General features: G+C 53.7%; 4 protein-coding genes across 4 annotated transcripts; 3 read left to right on the top strand and 1 right to left on the bottom strand.

Annotated features, from left to right (window-relative positions):
- The first annotated feature begins 1000 nt into the window (after positions 1-1000).
- On the top strand, positions 1001-3790 carry B0H65DRAFT_333206 (uncharacterized protein). The gene has a single exon (XM_062823535.1). It carries the CDS (start codon positions 1305-1307, stop codon positions 3663-3665), a length of 2361 nt encoding a protein of 786 aa, XP_062676980.1. The 5' UTR covers positions 1001-1304; the 3' UTR covers positions 3666-3790.
- A 3016-nt stretch (positions 3791-6806) lies between these two features.
- On the top strand, positions 6807-9710 carry B0H65DRAFT_333232 (phosphorus acquisition controlling protein). Its single transcript, XM_062823536.1, has 2 exons — positions 6807-7736; positions 7795-9710. Exons 1-2 carry the CDS (start codon positions 7053-7055, stop codon positions 9487-9489), a joined length of 2379 nt encoding a protein of 792 aa, XP_062676981.1. The 5' UTR covers positions 6807-7052; the 3' UTR covers positions 9490-9710.
- Positions 9711-10057: 347 nt separating this feature from the next.
- B0H65DRAFT_333240 (uncharacterized protein) lies at positions 10058-12379 on the top strand. The gene has a single exon (XM_062823537.1). It carries the CDS (start codon positions 10324-10326, stop codon positions 12277-12279), a length of 1956 nt encoding a protein of 651 aa, XP_062676982.1. The 5' UTR covers positions 10058-10323; the 3' UTR covers positions 12280-12379.
- Positions 12380-12503: 124 nt separating this feature from the next.
- B0H65DRAFT_333241 (exocyst complex component Sec10) lies at positions 12504-15531 on the bottom strand. Its single transcript, XM_062823538.1, has one exon. The coding sequence runs from the start codon at positions 15314-15316 to the stop codon at positions 12674-12676; it is 2643 nt and encodes an 880-aa protein (XP_062676983.1). The 5' UTR covers positions 15317-15531; the 3' UTR covers positions 12504-12673.
- Positions 15532-15802: the final 271 nt, after the last annotated feature.

A 15802-nucleotide genomic window follows, 5' to 3' on the forward strand; every position in this document is an offset into this window, starting at 1 on the left:
GCGGAGAACATCCACAACCGTATCCTGATATCAACGACAGATAGCCCGTCTCAACACTAGTCACGACCCATCACGCATTACTGCACACCATGCCTCTGGGCGAACACGCAAGCCCGCCAGTGACAGGAAGGCTGGAAATGCCCCAAGCACAGCCGAGGTAGCAGCTACGAGCTCGTGTGCTGCTCAGAGTTACCTGGTACCAAGTTTGTTTGCGCCTGAGCCCCCTTTGTATGGATACCCTCAAAGTCACCAGCTGTTTCTGACATGTCCCGACCAAGACCGGCTACCTCCCCCCTGGCCCTGGCGTCTATGCGATCCCAGGTACCTCACGCGAAACGATACGTGACGCAACGGATCAAAAGTCCCCTGCCAGTGCCTGCGCCGTCCCCTGCTCCGTCCCCTGTCCGGCCCATTGGCGCCTCTGATTCGCCGACTGGTGTATCTTCCCTCCCTGCCAGAGTGCCAGATGCTCCGAGTGGGCGAGTGCCTCGTCCGCACAATCTCCCCCATTCTCGTCCTGGTCCAGTCGTTCCAGTGTCTCGGTCCTTCTGTGCCGTCCTTCCATCTCGTCGAGTCTCTGCCGTCTCTCTCGTCTCTCCGTCAGGCCTCGTCTCACTCACTATCTACCTTCTCGGTTCTCCTCCTCCTCCCGTTCTTTTCGCGTTTTTGCCTGTCTCACTGGGATCCGGCTTGTAGTGCTCGACTCTCCTTCACCCAGGACAACAAAAAGTTTGCTACGAGACCTTGCCTTGTCTCACGCTGATGAGCCCATGAAATATCTCCTTGCATCTGCTTGTACGACGACGACGACGACGACGCTAGCACAGAAGCATTAATGTGCCAGGGGCTTGCGAGTTCCACCAGACCATTTTAGCCAGAGTGGAAACCTACCAGATTCAGTCCAAGAGTCCGCTTCATATCCCCCGATCCTGCGACACAGAGTCACAGACCCTCGTTTCTTCCCGCAACACAAACGAAAGGCCCTCTGTTTCTCATCTTCCTTCTCGGAAACATCCAACAGGTGTTCCTGTCGATCAACAATTCTCCTTTGATCCGACAAGGGCTGGCCCTCTTCGACTTCCAGAACATCATTCATTGTTCTCAGCTTCTCTTTGATCAGAGACTTACTCAGCATCGTCACCTGTCACTCATTTTCTTTCATTCTCTGCGAGTTCATCATGTCGCTATAGCCGGCACGAAACATCATCAGCAAAGACCTCTTTTCCTCCGACCCGGCCGATTCACCCTAATATTTACATCATTCTCCCCGTCACGAACGGGGAGACATCCGCCATAACAACAAAATGACCCTCCCCGAGCCCGAGGTTCCCTTGACAAATGCGTGCGCCGTCATTTTCGACAACACGCTTTATACGTACTCGGCCGACGCGTTTCAGTCGCTACAGTTAAGCCCAGGCGCCAAGTGGAAGAAGTTGGAGCAGGGCGAGAAGGTCACGGGCGGCGTTTGCGTAGACGCGACAACAGGCACGGCAGCGACATCTTCACTTTTTATCGTCGGCGGAAAGGGACAAACGGAGGGCTACCAGGGCATCCAAAAGTACACGTACTCGACAGGGAAATGGGAGTCTCTTCAGTTGCCAGCACCGGTAACACAGGATCGGTTACTACACGGCGCTGTTTATCTTAACGCAACGGATTCCATCCTTGTTTACGCTGGCAACCAAGATGGGTCAACCGGCCCATCCACACAAACATATGCCATCGGCGCGTCGGCACCGCATGATGTTCGATCATTCGAAGCCAACGTGCCGCCTGCGGTCAACCCGATTCTTTTACCATGGTCGGACAGCGAGGCTGTTATGGTCGGTGGCAGCACCGCGAACAAACAGGTTATGCTTTTTAAGCCTGAGACAGGGTGGAGGGACTCGGGAGCAACTCTTGCCGCGCCGATCGCATCAGCAATTAAGGCGGCATTGGTGCGCGGCGATGATGGATCACAAAATCTCTTCACCTTCGACATGACACAGTCACCCAATGTAGTGCAGCGGATACTGTTAACTACTGGGCCCGAACAACCCATTCAGAACGCTGGGCCAGCGACGAAGCGGGATGTAACAGCAGAGGAGGAGGAACAGTCGACCAGCGAAAAGAGGAATGTGTTGAACGTGTTGACCTGGCCGCAATACAACGCGACTTTGGCACCCACCAGCACGAGGAGTAATTATGCGATTGCGCAGGCACCTAATGGGATGGTTGTGTTTGTGGGAGGAAATTCGGAGGAACCTCTGGGCATGTTCAATGCCAAGACCAACTCTTGGTATAATACGACGGACATGTTGGTGGATCAAAAGGTGTCCGTTGCCGACTTCACCTCTTCGATAACCTCGGAAACATCAATAGCAACTTCCACAACTGCTTCGCAGACGACTTCTACGAGTCTGGCAAAGTCGGAAGCTCCGACGACGCTGGTCACCGCGACTCCCACGACAGCTTCCTCAGTTTCCCCTGTGAGTGCTGCTACCGCGGCTGTTAGCAGCAGTGCCGAGAGCTCGAACCATTCCAAGTCCAACACAAATATCATCCTTGCCGCAGTGTTGAGTTCAATCTTTGGACTTGCCATTGTCTTGTTCGCCATCTACTTCTACATCAAGAGGAAGGGTAGGAAGCAGGCACGCAACCAGACAGGCCGTGCAAGGAGTGGGAGCGGAGGACCTTACAACGAAAAGGCTGGCTACGGGTTCCCGCCAGATACGAAGGGTCCCTTCCGTGGCCATGGACACCAGGCGCAGGATTCATTTGGCTCCATGTCATCCCTGGCGATGATCGGCGGCGGTACAAACCAGCAGAAGCCGGGCCGCTCTTCCCCTGGCCGCAAGCTCAGCATCAGCAACGGCTTCGGCAGGCGCAACTCGGACGACAGCACCTTCAAGGCGTTCAAGAGCACCATCAGCAGGCCGATTCCCGTTTCGCAAACCGTATCCCCCGAGCCACCAGAGAATCCGTTCTTGGCGCCACACGAAAAGGAAGTCTCATTCGCACCCACCCCAGCCCAGCCAATGCCTCGGAACCCTGCGGCCGCTGCCAACGTCGACCCGGAGACTCGGCGCAGCTCCGGATGGAACCGGTATTGGTCCGGCGGCTCAGCCCTCAACGTGATCGGACTCGGCAACAACACCAACAGCGCCGTGGTCAACCAAGTCTCCCAACGAACCACCGTGGTCTCGGACGTGAGCTCCCACTACAGCCAGCATACTCAGCATAGAATGACCCAGGACAGCGCGACAGTGCCTCCCCTCCAAGTCTACGAGCCACGCGTGTCCTTCACCTTCAACCGCGTCAACTCGGGCAGCCCGACCATCGCGCACCGCGACCACCACGACGAGAAGCGGTACGAGGGCATGAGCGGCCAGATTGAAATGCCCCGCCCCGTCAGCGGCGTGAGCTCCCTCTCGGGATACTCGAGCGGCATTCCCGCTTCCGTGCACGATACCTGGGACCCGACCGAGTTCACGAAGCCGTGGGGCGCTGACCGCGCCCCCAGCAGTGCGTACAGCGCGAGCATTTACACGACTCCCCTGGCGCCTGCGGGGAGGGTGCCGTCTCAGCTTGCCCAGCAACAACGTGTACCATCACGGCCGCCCCAGCAGCAGGTAGTGCGCGATGATATCAGCTGGCTCAATTTGGGGGAGCAAAATGGTCGGTGATGGGGTGCTCGGTTCGGTTGTTGCTTCTGTCTATCCCTTTTCCACTAAAAAATTGTCTGGTCGGCTGCTTGTTTGTTGTGTCTCTGTCGTCATCGTTTGTTTGTTCTTCTCGTCACTCATTCTTCCGGCTGTCCCGAAGGATGCTATCATAATCCTGTAATCGCGGCGGAACTCGGTCTCCCTTTATCAACGTTTTTGTTGTTCATTTGCCCTTTGTGCGCGGGCGCGGTGCACACGTATAAAACTGTTATGAACAACTCGCCCACGCCACTTAACGAACACTCGGGGGAAGAGGTAGAGGAGGAGGAGGAGAAGGAGAAGGAGGAGAAGGAAAGGAAGGAAAGAAATGTATTGTCTGTCGGCTTGTTTGTTTTCCGTCTATCGTTTCGGATACCCTGTTATTATTTGTTGCTGTTGCTGTTGCTGTTGCTGTTGCTGTTAAGGCAAAAGAGGAAAGCGGCTGGAGCGGAGGTGTAGTTCCAGGTCAGAGACGCGAGGCAGGTGGGAAGAAAGGTCATGTTGTTATTAAGTTAGTCCATCATGTAGGTAGATCCGGCATTATTCATCATCATCATCATCATCATCATCACTATCATCATCTCTAAAAGCAGCCTGTTCTGTTTTCAGCGTGTCTCCTGACTTTCACGTATTCCACTGTTGTTTTCTCTTCTTTACTCTCTTTAACCTTGTTGTTGTTTCTTTCGTTGAGCAAGCATTCTGGTATTGCATTCACATTGGTGACCCGGGTTTGGTCACAGCTTTGTCGTTTCGTCCTTCTTTTCTGTCTTGCGAAATTAGGGTAGCGGCCAAAATCATAATTCCATACTAAACACCCAACTGCCATGTTAGTGAAACCAGTACAACAACATAGCGATACACTACCGCAGTCATCGGGTCAAGTTGCCCATTTCCATCCCAACATAAACGGGCCCGTTAAAACGACTGTGTCTCCTAGTTGAACGACTGTCCCTGACCACTCCCCATTCCCAGCAAATATCCATGTCAGAACTTTTGCGTTTGATGTTAGCCATCAAGTGTCGATGTTGCGAACTGAAGACTACTTCGTAAACTCGACATTGGGACATATGGAACATATCGGCCTTGGCGCGGTCCACCATGCTGAACTGCCAAGATTGGTGTCCGTGGTATCTGTTTCGCGCTTCCAAAACCTCTACCAAAGTCATGACTAGAATCATCATTCAACATCACGACATTCAAAGCTCAAAACAACGTCTTTCTCAGCGTCAAACTCACATTCACTTGCGGGGGCCTCTCGCCGGCCCCCTGCCCCCCGGAACTAACCCTAATTGACCCTAACCGCTAACCCTAATACCAACTAACCCTGACCCTAACCTCTGCGGCAGGCGGCTTACGCATTTCAGGTACACGGTCGTTTAAATATGGGATACAGTCGTTTTAACGGGCTCGAACATAAACTTCTTCTTGTCTAGCAACCCCTGTGTCTGTCTCCTCGTTGTGTTTCGAATTACGATTGCGTAACAAGAACAAAATGTTGATTCCTCGGAGAGAAAAAGACGTGGTGGGCTGTCAGGGCAGGGGACCAAGGTCTTCTTCTATGTCCATACAATAGAAACCCCTGCAACCGCAATTGTGCATATACACCAGAATATCCTCTCTAGCTGCATTCCCAGGCGTTCCTGTTGTTGTCTCCAGCCTAAGGCCACCTTCCCATTCTGCTAATAATCTAGTTAATGCATAATTTTGAAAGTCCCTCGAAGTGTCCGAGTTACATGCAGCACGCTATGTGTGTACCATAGTATATGTATGTATGATACTGTGACCTCTACGAGACGAGCGATGATCCAATGGGGTTGGAGGAGGCGCACGATGATCGTTTATGCACAATGCATCTGGTGGAACCCCCACTTCTTGAACATGGGACTCCGCTGTTGAAATGCAGATTGTGAATCTTATTGTGGCCGTTTCAATGACCATCCAATGGTTATCTATCATGCGTCAAAAGCCAAATTGTAGAAGAAAAATGTGCTCGTTCGGGGATGGATGGATGTTTCTCTAAATAAGCGCGAACAGGCGAGGACAATGACAGATATTCCCTCCCACGTGCTTCCCATTCGTTCGCAAATTTAATTTCTCGTCACATTGAATGCCTGGAATGGATCTGGAAGGTGTCACCTCACTTGTATAGCCTCCTAGCCCGTGAGCTAGGTAACTGTCGGCCCCACTGCCTAACCCGGGAATCTGCGGCTCGAGGGGAGAGGGCTCGTGTTGAACTAAGGTCGAACCAGCTGTCCCGCGATAATTTTTATAAAAAAAAAAAAAAAAAAAAAAAAAAAAAAAAAAAAAAAAAAGGAACAATGGTTGGAGGGGCTTGTCAGATGTCAACATGGTTTCTGCGTATTGCCCGGGTCAGGTCCCGTCGTTTTTGACCTTTGGGACCCCGCCGCAGGCAGCCATTCTTATGATCCCAGCAGATCTGTTGCTCTTCGAGTTGTCTCAAAGACACCAAGTTACAGGCCATGCCTGACACCAGGGCGACGTCGAGGAGCTTGAGCTCTCTGCAGCCATCGTTATCCTGGACTATGTCTCCAGCCCACACATAATCACCAGCATCTGCAGGGGAAAGGTCTTCAAAACGACTGACCTTGTTGAAGATGTGAATGGTCGTACCTGAATCGGGGATTGCAGAGTTTCTCCTCTCAGTGGGGGAGGTCTTTATAGCGTGAAGTTTATCGGCGGGTGCCTGCTAGAGGTATCCAACTGGTCGGCGGGGCGGCGGAGTCTAGATCGACCCTTTCCATTTCTCTGCCTTCCTCTTTCACCCGCTGCGAGGAGACGCACAGTTGGCAAGAGTCCCACGTCGGGTTACCTAATGCTTCAATCCAACCGACAGAGACCACCGACGAAGCATCCATCCAAAGGGTCTCTGGGAAGCTACCAATCACATATCTTGATCATCTTCGCTGAGTCGCGCAAACCTGATCGCGAGCCCGAACCGATTCGTCGTCGGCAATCCATCTCGGGTCCTCGCTAGGTACCGCCAAATTACGGAGTCACCAAGACGGGACTCACCGGCCAAGCCAAAGCCTTTCGAGACTATACGCCCGGCCCGTTTAAGCGGTCATCCGTCATCGCATTGTCGATCAACAAAGTGCAAGACGACTAGCAGAGGCTGCAGAGCCGGCCGAGAAGTCCAAACTCAAAGCCAGATTCCCAGCCGCCTCGCCTCGACGTCCTTTTACGTCGACTCAATTGATCATCCCACGGCCAGTGTCAAGACTATACTCCAGAAAGGCACCCCTAGCCCCGTTCCCGTACCCGCACCCGCACCCGCACCCGTGCCGGACAGCCGGCCGTCCCCGAACCATCTTCCATCCGGACTTCGAACATTTTTAGCTGGCGGGCGTGATGGACTCCTCGTCGTGGAGTGCCCCGGACCACAGTCACCATCAGGCCCTACACACGGCAGCCGATGATGACTTCCACCAGTTCTTGGATATAAACGATATTGGGGCTTTGGACTTTGACTTTCACGACTTTGCGGCCGACCACCATACCGCCCACCATGCTGGCCACCATGCCGCCGACCATCTTCTACATTCGTCGGGGGGAGAGCAGCTGGACACCCCCATGACTGGTACTGACATGTCCATGATCCTATCGCCCGTAGACCACGCCATGCTCCAACATGCGCAACAGCAACATCAACACCAACAGCATCAGATGCCCACCATTACCACGACTGCGCCATATCAGAACGCCCCGACGGCCTTGATACAGCCATCTACGCCCTCGGACGCTATCGTCAACACCATCGATGCCCAGATCCAGTTCCTCCAGCAGCAAAAGTTGCATGCTCAGCACCAGCAGCTGCAAGAGCAACAAGCCGCCTTCTTCGCCAACCAACAGAATCACATAGTTCCTCCAACACCTCAGAGCCTGGAACTCACTGCTGGATCTAGTCAGAATTACTATGCCCAGTCAACACTATCTGATCAGCACCACTCCGGGCGACAGCAACAGCAGCAGCCGCAACAGCAGCCGCAACAAGCCATCGACTACCGATATACAAGGATCAAAGACCAGCATGATGTAGGTCTAGAGACGTCTGTTCCTAAAAGTCAACAAGCTTACTAACCAACCATGGCAGATGTCCTTCACCCCGTTGGTATCACCGGCCGTCACGCCGCTGGAGACCCATTTCCCCATCGATACTCCGTTTGCCGTCCCTGGAGCTTACTTCAGCCCCCTTACCTCGCCAGCCTTGCATGCGCAAAATGACGCGTTGGGTATTATTGACCAGAGGCTCGGCATGATGAGCGGGAGCTCGCCAAGGGAGATGGAACTCGAACCACCTGCCATGTCCCAAGCGAGCGTTAGCCCAGGCGATTTGGCTAGGAAGACGCGCAAGAACGCAGTGAAGGCCAGGGCGAAGAGCAGCGGTGGCATCAAACAGTCTCCCATCTCGAAGCCGATACGCAGAAAGACGGCTACCACCCCGATGCTTAACCCCCAAGCTTTGAACCAACTGATCGAGAATGCGGTGCCAAGTCAGGAACGCCAACAACCTCCTACGCCGCTACTACAGACCTCATCTTCGTCCACAGCTGGTGTAACTGACTCTGAGAATGGATCCGTCTCCCCCCATAACCTTAATGATGTTGTCTCGCCAGTTGAGATGCCCCCGCCACCACTTCCGAAGCCTCGATCCGCCAAACCATCTCCTTTTCTGGCACCTCAAGCGAGCAGTAGCGCTGTGCCTATTACCCTCCAGCCGGGAAGGCCTGGAATCGCCTCTCCTGCGACACCGGCATCACTGATGAAACTGAGTTCGCCGAGCAATCGCAACCCTGAACCGACTGGAACTGCATCTCATGACCCAATGGATGCCGACCATATCGAAACCTTTGAGCTCCCGGACTCCATCAACTGGTCGTCAGCACCAAAACCGGCCCCTATCATCACCACTCTTGGAACGCCGGCTCTCGATCCTATCCAAAAGGCCGCCGCGCCTCTACAATCGCCAAGCCTCCCACCACCACCATCTCCTGTGGTTACCAAGCCTTTAGCCCTGCCCTCTGCGGCTCTTTCCAGCCCGCAACTGAAGCCCGATTCAGCTAACAGCCACAAACGGACACCCCAGCTTGCGCCCATGGGAAGATATAGCAAAAAGCGTGGAAGCGTGGCCTCGGTTCAGATCTCACCGGCCCTTCGACCCAAGATGTCGCCCAGCATCAAGCCTCTGCTACCAGGAGGTTCCACGGGTGCCGAGGAAGCAGCATCGCTTTTGCTCGCCACCAAATCCAACTACCAGCGCATTCTCGAGGGCAGCACCGTTCCCGGCGTCTCGTATCCCAGCGAGCTTTCTACCAATCTCACATCGAAGCGGACGTCGCACAAGATTGCGGAGCAAGGCAGGAGGAACAGGATCAACTCGGCGCTGCAGGAGATCGCCACGCTTCTGCCGAAAGTTCCTGGGAAGGAGGGGAGAGATGGGGATGGAGACGGTAATAGCAGCAGTGGTGGTGGCGGTGGCAGCGGGGGTGCTGACAAGGAAGATAAGAGGGAGAAGGATAAGGACAAGGCTGGAGGGGGAATACCAAACAGCAAGGCGAGCACGGTGGAGATGGCGATTGAGTATATCAAGCAGCTACAGAAAGAGGTGGCTGAGGCGAACAAGAGGGCGGAAGAGGCGGAGAGGAAGTTGGGGGAGATGAAGATGCAGGGCGGCACCGCGACGGGGCTTGGATCACCAGGTGGTGACGCTGGGGATGCAACCACAGAGGCTAATCCGGTCATGGATGGGGACCTGAAGGCTGGCGGTGGTGACGCGATGGATGAATAAGGGTGTTGAGATCAGATGAAAACACACGCACGGGGATATCTTTCAACACGTGCGACAAATCATGGGTGTACAAACAGGTGAGCGGGATATGACCAAGTGGGCAGAAAAAAGGTTGATTGTCTTTGGGTACAATCATGCAGGTGTTTAGAGTGGGCGAAATTCTTCTTTGTTTTCTATGATACAAGGTAATGTTAACATGTCCCGTGGGTGGATTCTGGGCATTAATAAAAAACAAGCGGTTTGTGTTGGATATACCCCCCCTAAATAGGAGTACGCAAATAGAAGAAACTTGGGGAGTCATGATGAACGGGGTGTGGTGGCGCTTGACGGAATGAGGTTGGTTGCACGAGATTTTTGAATCTGTGTCGTACTTGGGGTGTCCGGGAATTGTTCTGGAATAGTATCAGGGTGATTGATTGTTTGGCTTCCTGGTGCTACAAGTCATGTCTGTGTCATTGCGAAGTGCTTGCTTGACCCTTCTTCACAGGTGAAGTTGGGCGAAGAAGGCTTGTCATACCTGTGCAACATCCAGTCGCTTAAGACCAAGTTCATGAGATGGGTCATCGGATAGTTCTCATGATGATCCATATTATCGCACAAGTTGATCATCTCTGCAATCAACATGAAGACTGCTTCATCATCTCCTGACTCAACAGTCCGCGGCGATATTTATGAAGCTATATGGTGTCAAATCCGCTTTCTTCTTCTAATATATTTCTCTCCTCCCAAGCACTCTTACCCATCCATCGGATCTTATATCATCTTCACCCCACTTCTACAACGATTTATAAACCGCCTCACAAACAGGAGCAAATCAATCAGTCCTAATCAGCTATGAACACAGACACGCCATCTTCTGCTCCCCCAAGCAGTCGTCACCCTCCTCCCTCTCTACTACCAGCTTCAAACCCGCCAACAACTCCCCCAACGCCCTCAACACCCGTTGTTAATTATTCACGACCTCTTGTTGATCCTTCTTCACTCTCCAGTAACAACAGCAAACGACGACCATCACGCGAGGAGAAAGGGAAGGACAAGGACAAGGAAATCGTGGCGGGCGAAGCAGGCGAAGAAGGACAGGAAGGACAGGAAGACACAGAAGAAACCGAGAAGCAACCACCACAGCCACAGCTGCAGCAAGCTCAGCAGCAGAGAGATGAAAATGTTGGTTATGAGCAGGACGTAGAGGAAGACGAAGAAGACGAAGAAGATGACAAAGACGAGTACACCGAACTCTTCCAGGTCCTGGCTAACATGGCGAGAATGAAAGCTTTTGACGACGAACGGAGGATGAACAGTGAGGAGGAGGGGGGTGGTGCATTGGGTGGTGGTTTGGGAAAAGCAGGTTGGTATATTCATGGAGTTCGGTATTTGGGTATGAGGGGGGAGTTTTTGTTGGAGAGTATTGGTGAGGATGGGGATCGGGATCGGGATCGGGATGGCGAGGATGGGGATGGCGAGGATGGGGGGAGTGAGGGAGGAGAGAGTGAGGGTCATGGGGGCAAACAGGAAGAGCAGAAAGATGTGGGGGAGAAGGAAAAGGAGGAGTACCAAGAGGAAGAAGAGGAAGAGGATTACATTATTGTCACAGCCCCAGGGGAGGAAACCGATTCTTCTGATGATGAGAGTTGGTGCTTTATTGAAGATAGTGACGAAGAGGAGGACAACAAGAAGGGCGACAAGAACAGAGATGTTGGCAACGAGGGTAACGCAGACAACAAGGACAACAACAACAACAACAGTACCTCCAAGGACGAAAACGATAATGGTGATGACGACGACCAAGATAACGACGAGTGGCACGACTGTTGTCATCATTGTCATCATCATTGCCAATCGTTCCTCCGCAGCATCGCCGTCACCCAAACCACCACCTCGACTACTACCAACCCGCATCAACAACAAGCACAAGCACAACCAGAAGAAGAACAAGACGAAGAAATCCCCCCCCTCATCTCCCCACCCTCACCCCTCGAAATCTTTCAATCCTCCCCCACATCCTTCACCATCCAACTCGCCATCCCCGGCGCCAAGCGGAGAGACATCAGCGTCGCCTACGACCCCAACACGAACATCTTGACGCTCAGTGGGGTTTTGTATCGGAGTGTTCATCCTGGTTTGGACTCGGATTCATCTACTTCTTCTTCCGATTCTTCTTCTTCTGATTCTTCTTCTTCTTCCGATCATTCTGGTGCATCTGATACTGAAAGCGAGAGCGAGAGCGAAAGAAGAAAGAAAATAGGTGGAAAGGGTAGTAGTAATGGTGGTTTGAATCCTCCAACTTTTACATATCAGGAGGGGTCTGAAGCTAACAACTTGGACGCCGAGTTGAAGTTGTGGTTGAATTATGAATTGGAGTCGACGAGATTGGGTTTAGTAGGGTCTGGTTTGTTGTCTGGAGGAGGGGAAAAGGAGGACGACGACGACGAGGATGGTGGTGGTGGCTACACGACGATTGGCACTACTGACACTGGCAGAAATAACTACCAGTCCCAGTCCCGGTCCCAGTCCCAGTCCCAGTCCCAGTCCCAGTCTCAGAACCGGACCACCACAGCAGCAGCAGAAAGAATCCCCATCGGAAGGTTCTCAAGGGAAATCAACTTCGTTACCTACTCGCCCATGCCTACACCGTCATCTACATCCGGAGACCAGCAGCAGCAGCAGCAGTACGGTGGAGTGGATCACGAGCGGATCAAGGCGAGGTTGGAGGATGGGGTTTTGACTGTTGTTGTCCCGTTGGTTGTTGAGGGGGAATCGGAGAGCGAGAGGACGGGAAGGGAGGAGGAATAAAGTGCGTGAGTGAGCTGGTGTGGTTTCGGTGTTGGTGAGTGTGGTTTTTAGAAAACTGGAGAATGGGGATAGCGATGGTAGTTACCTAGGAGGGAAGGACTGGGTGGTTGAGGGGATAAGATTGATTTGATAGTCACGTCAGTAAGGACGTTTTCTACGATGAAGGACTAGTAGCGTATCAATGTTATTACGTCTTGTCCGAAATCACGAAGTGACCATTAGTAGACTCGCAACCATTTTTATCAAAATCGCTGAACTATGTGGTTTGACAAATTACTAAATAATAGATATCACATATGCTTAGCCCGTATCTCAACTTGGTAACTGGACTACTTCTCCTCCTCACAAATCTTGCTATATCGTCTTCATTAACTCGACCGGACCATACCGCCTCTTACAGCCCAGCCAGCACGCCCTGAATACCCGGAGTAGCGGCATCCTCTCTCTTCTGCACAAAAGCCTTGAAATCCGCCTTTTGCAACTTCTTGCCCGAACCACCACCGCCTGCCGCACCTCCAGCGGCACCCCCACCACCCTCACCACCTCCTCCTCCTCCACCACTACCCGAAGATAAAAACTTGGAACGCTCGCGAAGGGCCTCGGGCCCAATAATAAACAGATATCCGACCTCGGTAAGCAGCTCGACAATCGCCTGCACCTCCTTGGTCAACGGCCACTCCTTCATTGTCGACACGTACTTGGCGATATCCTTAGTTACCATCAAGCCACCGGTGGCGTTGACCGAGAACTTCTTGAAGTGCTCAAACAAGAGCGAGTGGACGGCCAGGGCAAGTTCCGAGCTGAACAGCTCGAGGTTGTGACCGTCGATAGCCAGCGCGGCCTGCGCCGCCACCTTGGAGGCCAAGAAGGTGCAGATGGCCTGGCAGGTGGGCGTCTGCAGATCGACGAAGCCTTCGAGGTCGTTGTCACGAGGCCGGTAGTCCGTCTTCTTCTGGCCCGCCAGGATCTTGGCGACCCAGTTGACGGCCACGTCCATGGTGCTTTTGAGGACGGCGTTGGTCTTGCGCTCCGTGGCTTCGATGGCTTGCTTGGCTTGGGCCTCCATACTGCGGCGCAGGGCCGTGTTGGACTCGGCAAGCCGGATCAGCACCGTGGTGATGAAGCGCGACATGAGGTTCGTGATGGTGACGGCCGGTTTGATGTGGGGGAGGTAGGAAAGGTCGGGTTCCGTCTTGATGTTCTCTTGCGACGTGGCCGTGTCCAGGGCGGCATCGAGGGCAGTCTCAACATAGACCTGGCCCATGCTGGTGAGGAGAAGGTTGAGCAAGACGTTAATGTCCTTGGGTGTTTCGCTTCCCGAACCCATCTCCAGCGTCCTGCGCACGCTTTCGGCCAACCAGACGATCATGCGCTTGGCGTTCTGTACGCTCAGGCGGCCGTGTTCCTCCGAGACCTCGATCTCGTTCTTGTTAGTGCTGTTGTCTTGCAGACCGGCAACCCTCAACATCATACGCTGCTGAGTGGGCGTAAGGTCCGACGAATCGAGCCGCTCCATATATGCGTCTTTAGCACTTGCCAAAAGCTGGGTGCCCTGTTGGGCAATGGCGGCCATGAAGCCCGAAGGAGCCTTCTTTCTGCGTGAGTGATACAAGGTGAACTTGAAGAGCAACGAGTTGTACAACTCGTCCAAACTCTTCCTTTCCCTGTCGATATACGAGTTTCCAAGCAGATAGGGGACGAACAATTCCTCTAGTTGCTGATCGAGCGTTTGTGATATTTGCGCCGAGCATGGTTCTGGGTGCTCTGTAAGACCGTGGGTCTTGAGATCTTCCACCAGGGCCCCAATGTAGGATCTCGACGCATGCAAGGAGCGCAGATAGGCCAGCGAAGAGATTGTCGTCGCCTTGTCCAGTAGCATTTCAAGTCGTTGCTGGATAGACTGCTGGAAGACACGCTGGATAAACTTGATGAGGACTGTCTCGTAGTATGGGAAGGCACGCTTAATGATAAAGGATTCCTCCTGCATCACGATCTTGACTTCATCAACAAGGGATTGCAGACTGGGCTCGACGCCTGGTGGGTCGGCATCGGGGTCAGCCAGTTGCTCCCACATCTCGCCATCTGTCGTGACCTCGTCGGTGATGAGCACGTCTCGGTCGATAAAGAACTGGTGCTGGTTCACGAAGGCGGCAATGACGCTGGCACCGCTGTGGAAATCGTAGAGGACCTTTGCGCATTCCATCATGTCGTCGAAGTTTTGTCGTCGGTAACTGTTGTTGAACTGTTTCAGAAGGTCTTGCTCAAGATGCTCGCAGAACCTCTCGAGAGCCTCCCTAGTATTGTGCTTCCGGGTCACACCAGTAGCGCCGTTGGTGATTCCATTGGCACGGAAGCCATTTGTTACCCATGAAAAAGGGTCTAGTCTCTGACTGATGCGCATAAGCTGGCGAGCAATGACGGCGCAGCGAACCTTGTTCTCGGCACCGCCCTGTCTCTGAATCTCCTCGAGCGAGGTGAGTTGGCCTGTCTCGGAAACCTCTGTCCAGCACTGAATCAGGAAGTTGGCGTCCTGCGCCTTCCTCCGTTTCCTATCCAGCTCCTCCAGTTTCTCTCCGATCTGAACGGCAATGTTTCCTCCGCCATCAGGTCGGGCGTGTCCATTCATGGAGCCGCTGTGTGCGCTGGGGTTGTTGAGGGTCAAGTCGAGGGCCTCGAACTGGGCCATGGACTGGTCCAGCTTCCGACCAAGGGTATCGAGTGTCTGGTCATGTTGGATCTCTGCTCGCCGGACCTGGGATAAGAGCTCTGATTCCTTCTCTTGCAATTCCTCGCTCAGGGCGCCCAACTGCGACAGCGCATTCTCGAAGGTCCGGATGAGGGGCTTGGGGTCAAAGGGGGTGCTCGCGCTCGTGGGGCCGGAGCGGCGGTTGGCGGGGAAGGCGGTGTCGGCGAGGGAGTCGACAAAGTCGCGAACAATAAAGTCTTTGCTGGAGAAGTCGTCGATGGTGAAGCTGGGGCCCTTGGGGAAGAGCCCGGGGCCGGGGGACCTCGTGCTGCCGGGTCCGCCGCGTTCCATGGCGGCGTGTGTCACCTGGCAGGCAGACCGAGAGAGTCCAAGTTATCCGAGTTGAAGTGGTTGTCGGTGTAGTCGTAGATGCATTCCGCGATGCTGCTGAGCTGTTGTCGTATCAACCCATTTGAATGGAAGGTATGGAAGGTTGAGTGGTCACCGTCAGGCCTATGGCCAGGGGCTGTCCGGGGGAGTTCCAGAGGGTCGTGAGGCGGGATGTCGTTCCCCTGTCGCGGGTACCTCTGCGGGCACGGGTTGGGGAATTGAACCCACCACCCTTGAGTATGCCCCACTTAATTTTGGCCCAACTTCAGCCTGGTCCCTGCGCATCCTTCAGCCACAGTTGCAAGTCGTAAGGACAGGTTTTTGGTGGGGAACAGAGGGGAACTTTCAGATGTTCTTTCCCGAAATAATCTGACATTAGACAGGGATCTCGTGGCCGTTCCGAGGGAAGCTGCCATGATTTCCCGCTACTGACTACGGTGCTACGGT

This window comes from Neurospora tetraspora (assembly GCF_033439725.1).
Source record: "Neurospora tetraspora strain CBS 560.94 chromosome Unknown B0H65scaffold_9, whole genome shotgun sequence".
Lineage (NCBI taxonomy): Eukaryota > Fungi > Ascomycota > Sordariomycetes > Sordariales > Sordariaceae > Neurospora > Neurospora tetraspora.

Coding starts and splice junctions, on each gene's coding strand:
- B0H65DRAFT_333232 (XM_062823536.1), top strand. CDS start 7,053: ATGGACTCCTCGTCGTGGAGTGCCCCGGACCACAGTCACCATCAGGCC. Junction 7,737..7,794: donor GGATCAAAGACCAGCATGAT/GTAGGTCTAGAG, acceptor CAACCATGGCAG/ATGTCCTTCACCCCGTTGGT.
- B0H65DRAFT_333241 (XM_062823538.1), bottom strand. CDS start 15,316: ATGGAACGCGGCGGACCCGGCAGCACGAGGTCCCCCGGCCCCGGGCTC.
- B0H65DRAFT_333206 (XM_062823535.1), top strand. CDS start 1,305: ATGACCCTCCCCGAGCCCGAGGTTCCCTTGACAAATGCGTGCGCCGTC.
- B0H65DRAFT_333240 (XM_062823537.1), top strand. CDS start 10,324: ATGAACACAGACACGCCATCTTCTGCTCCCCCAAGCAGTCGTCACCCT.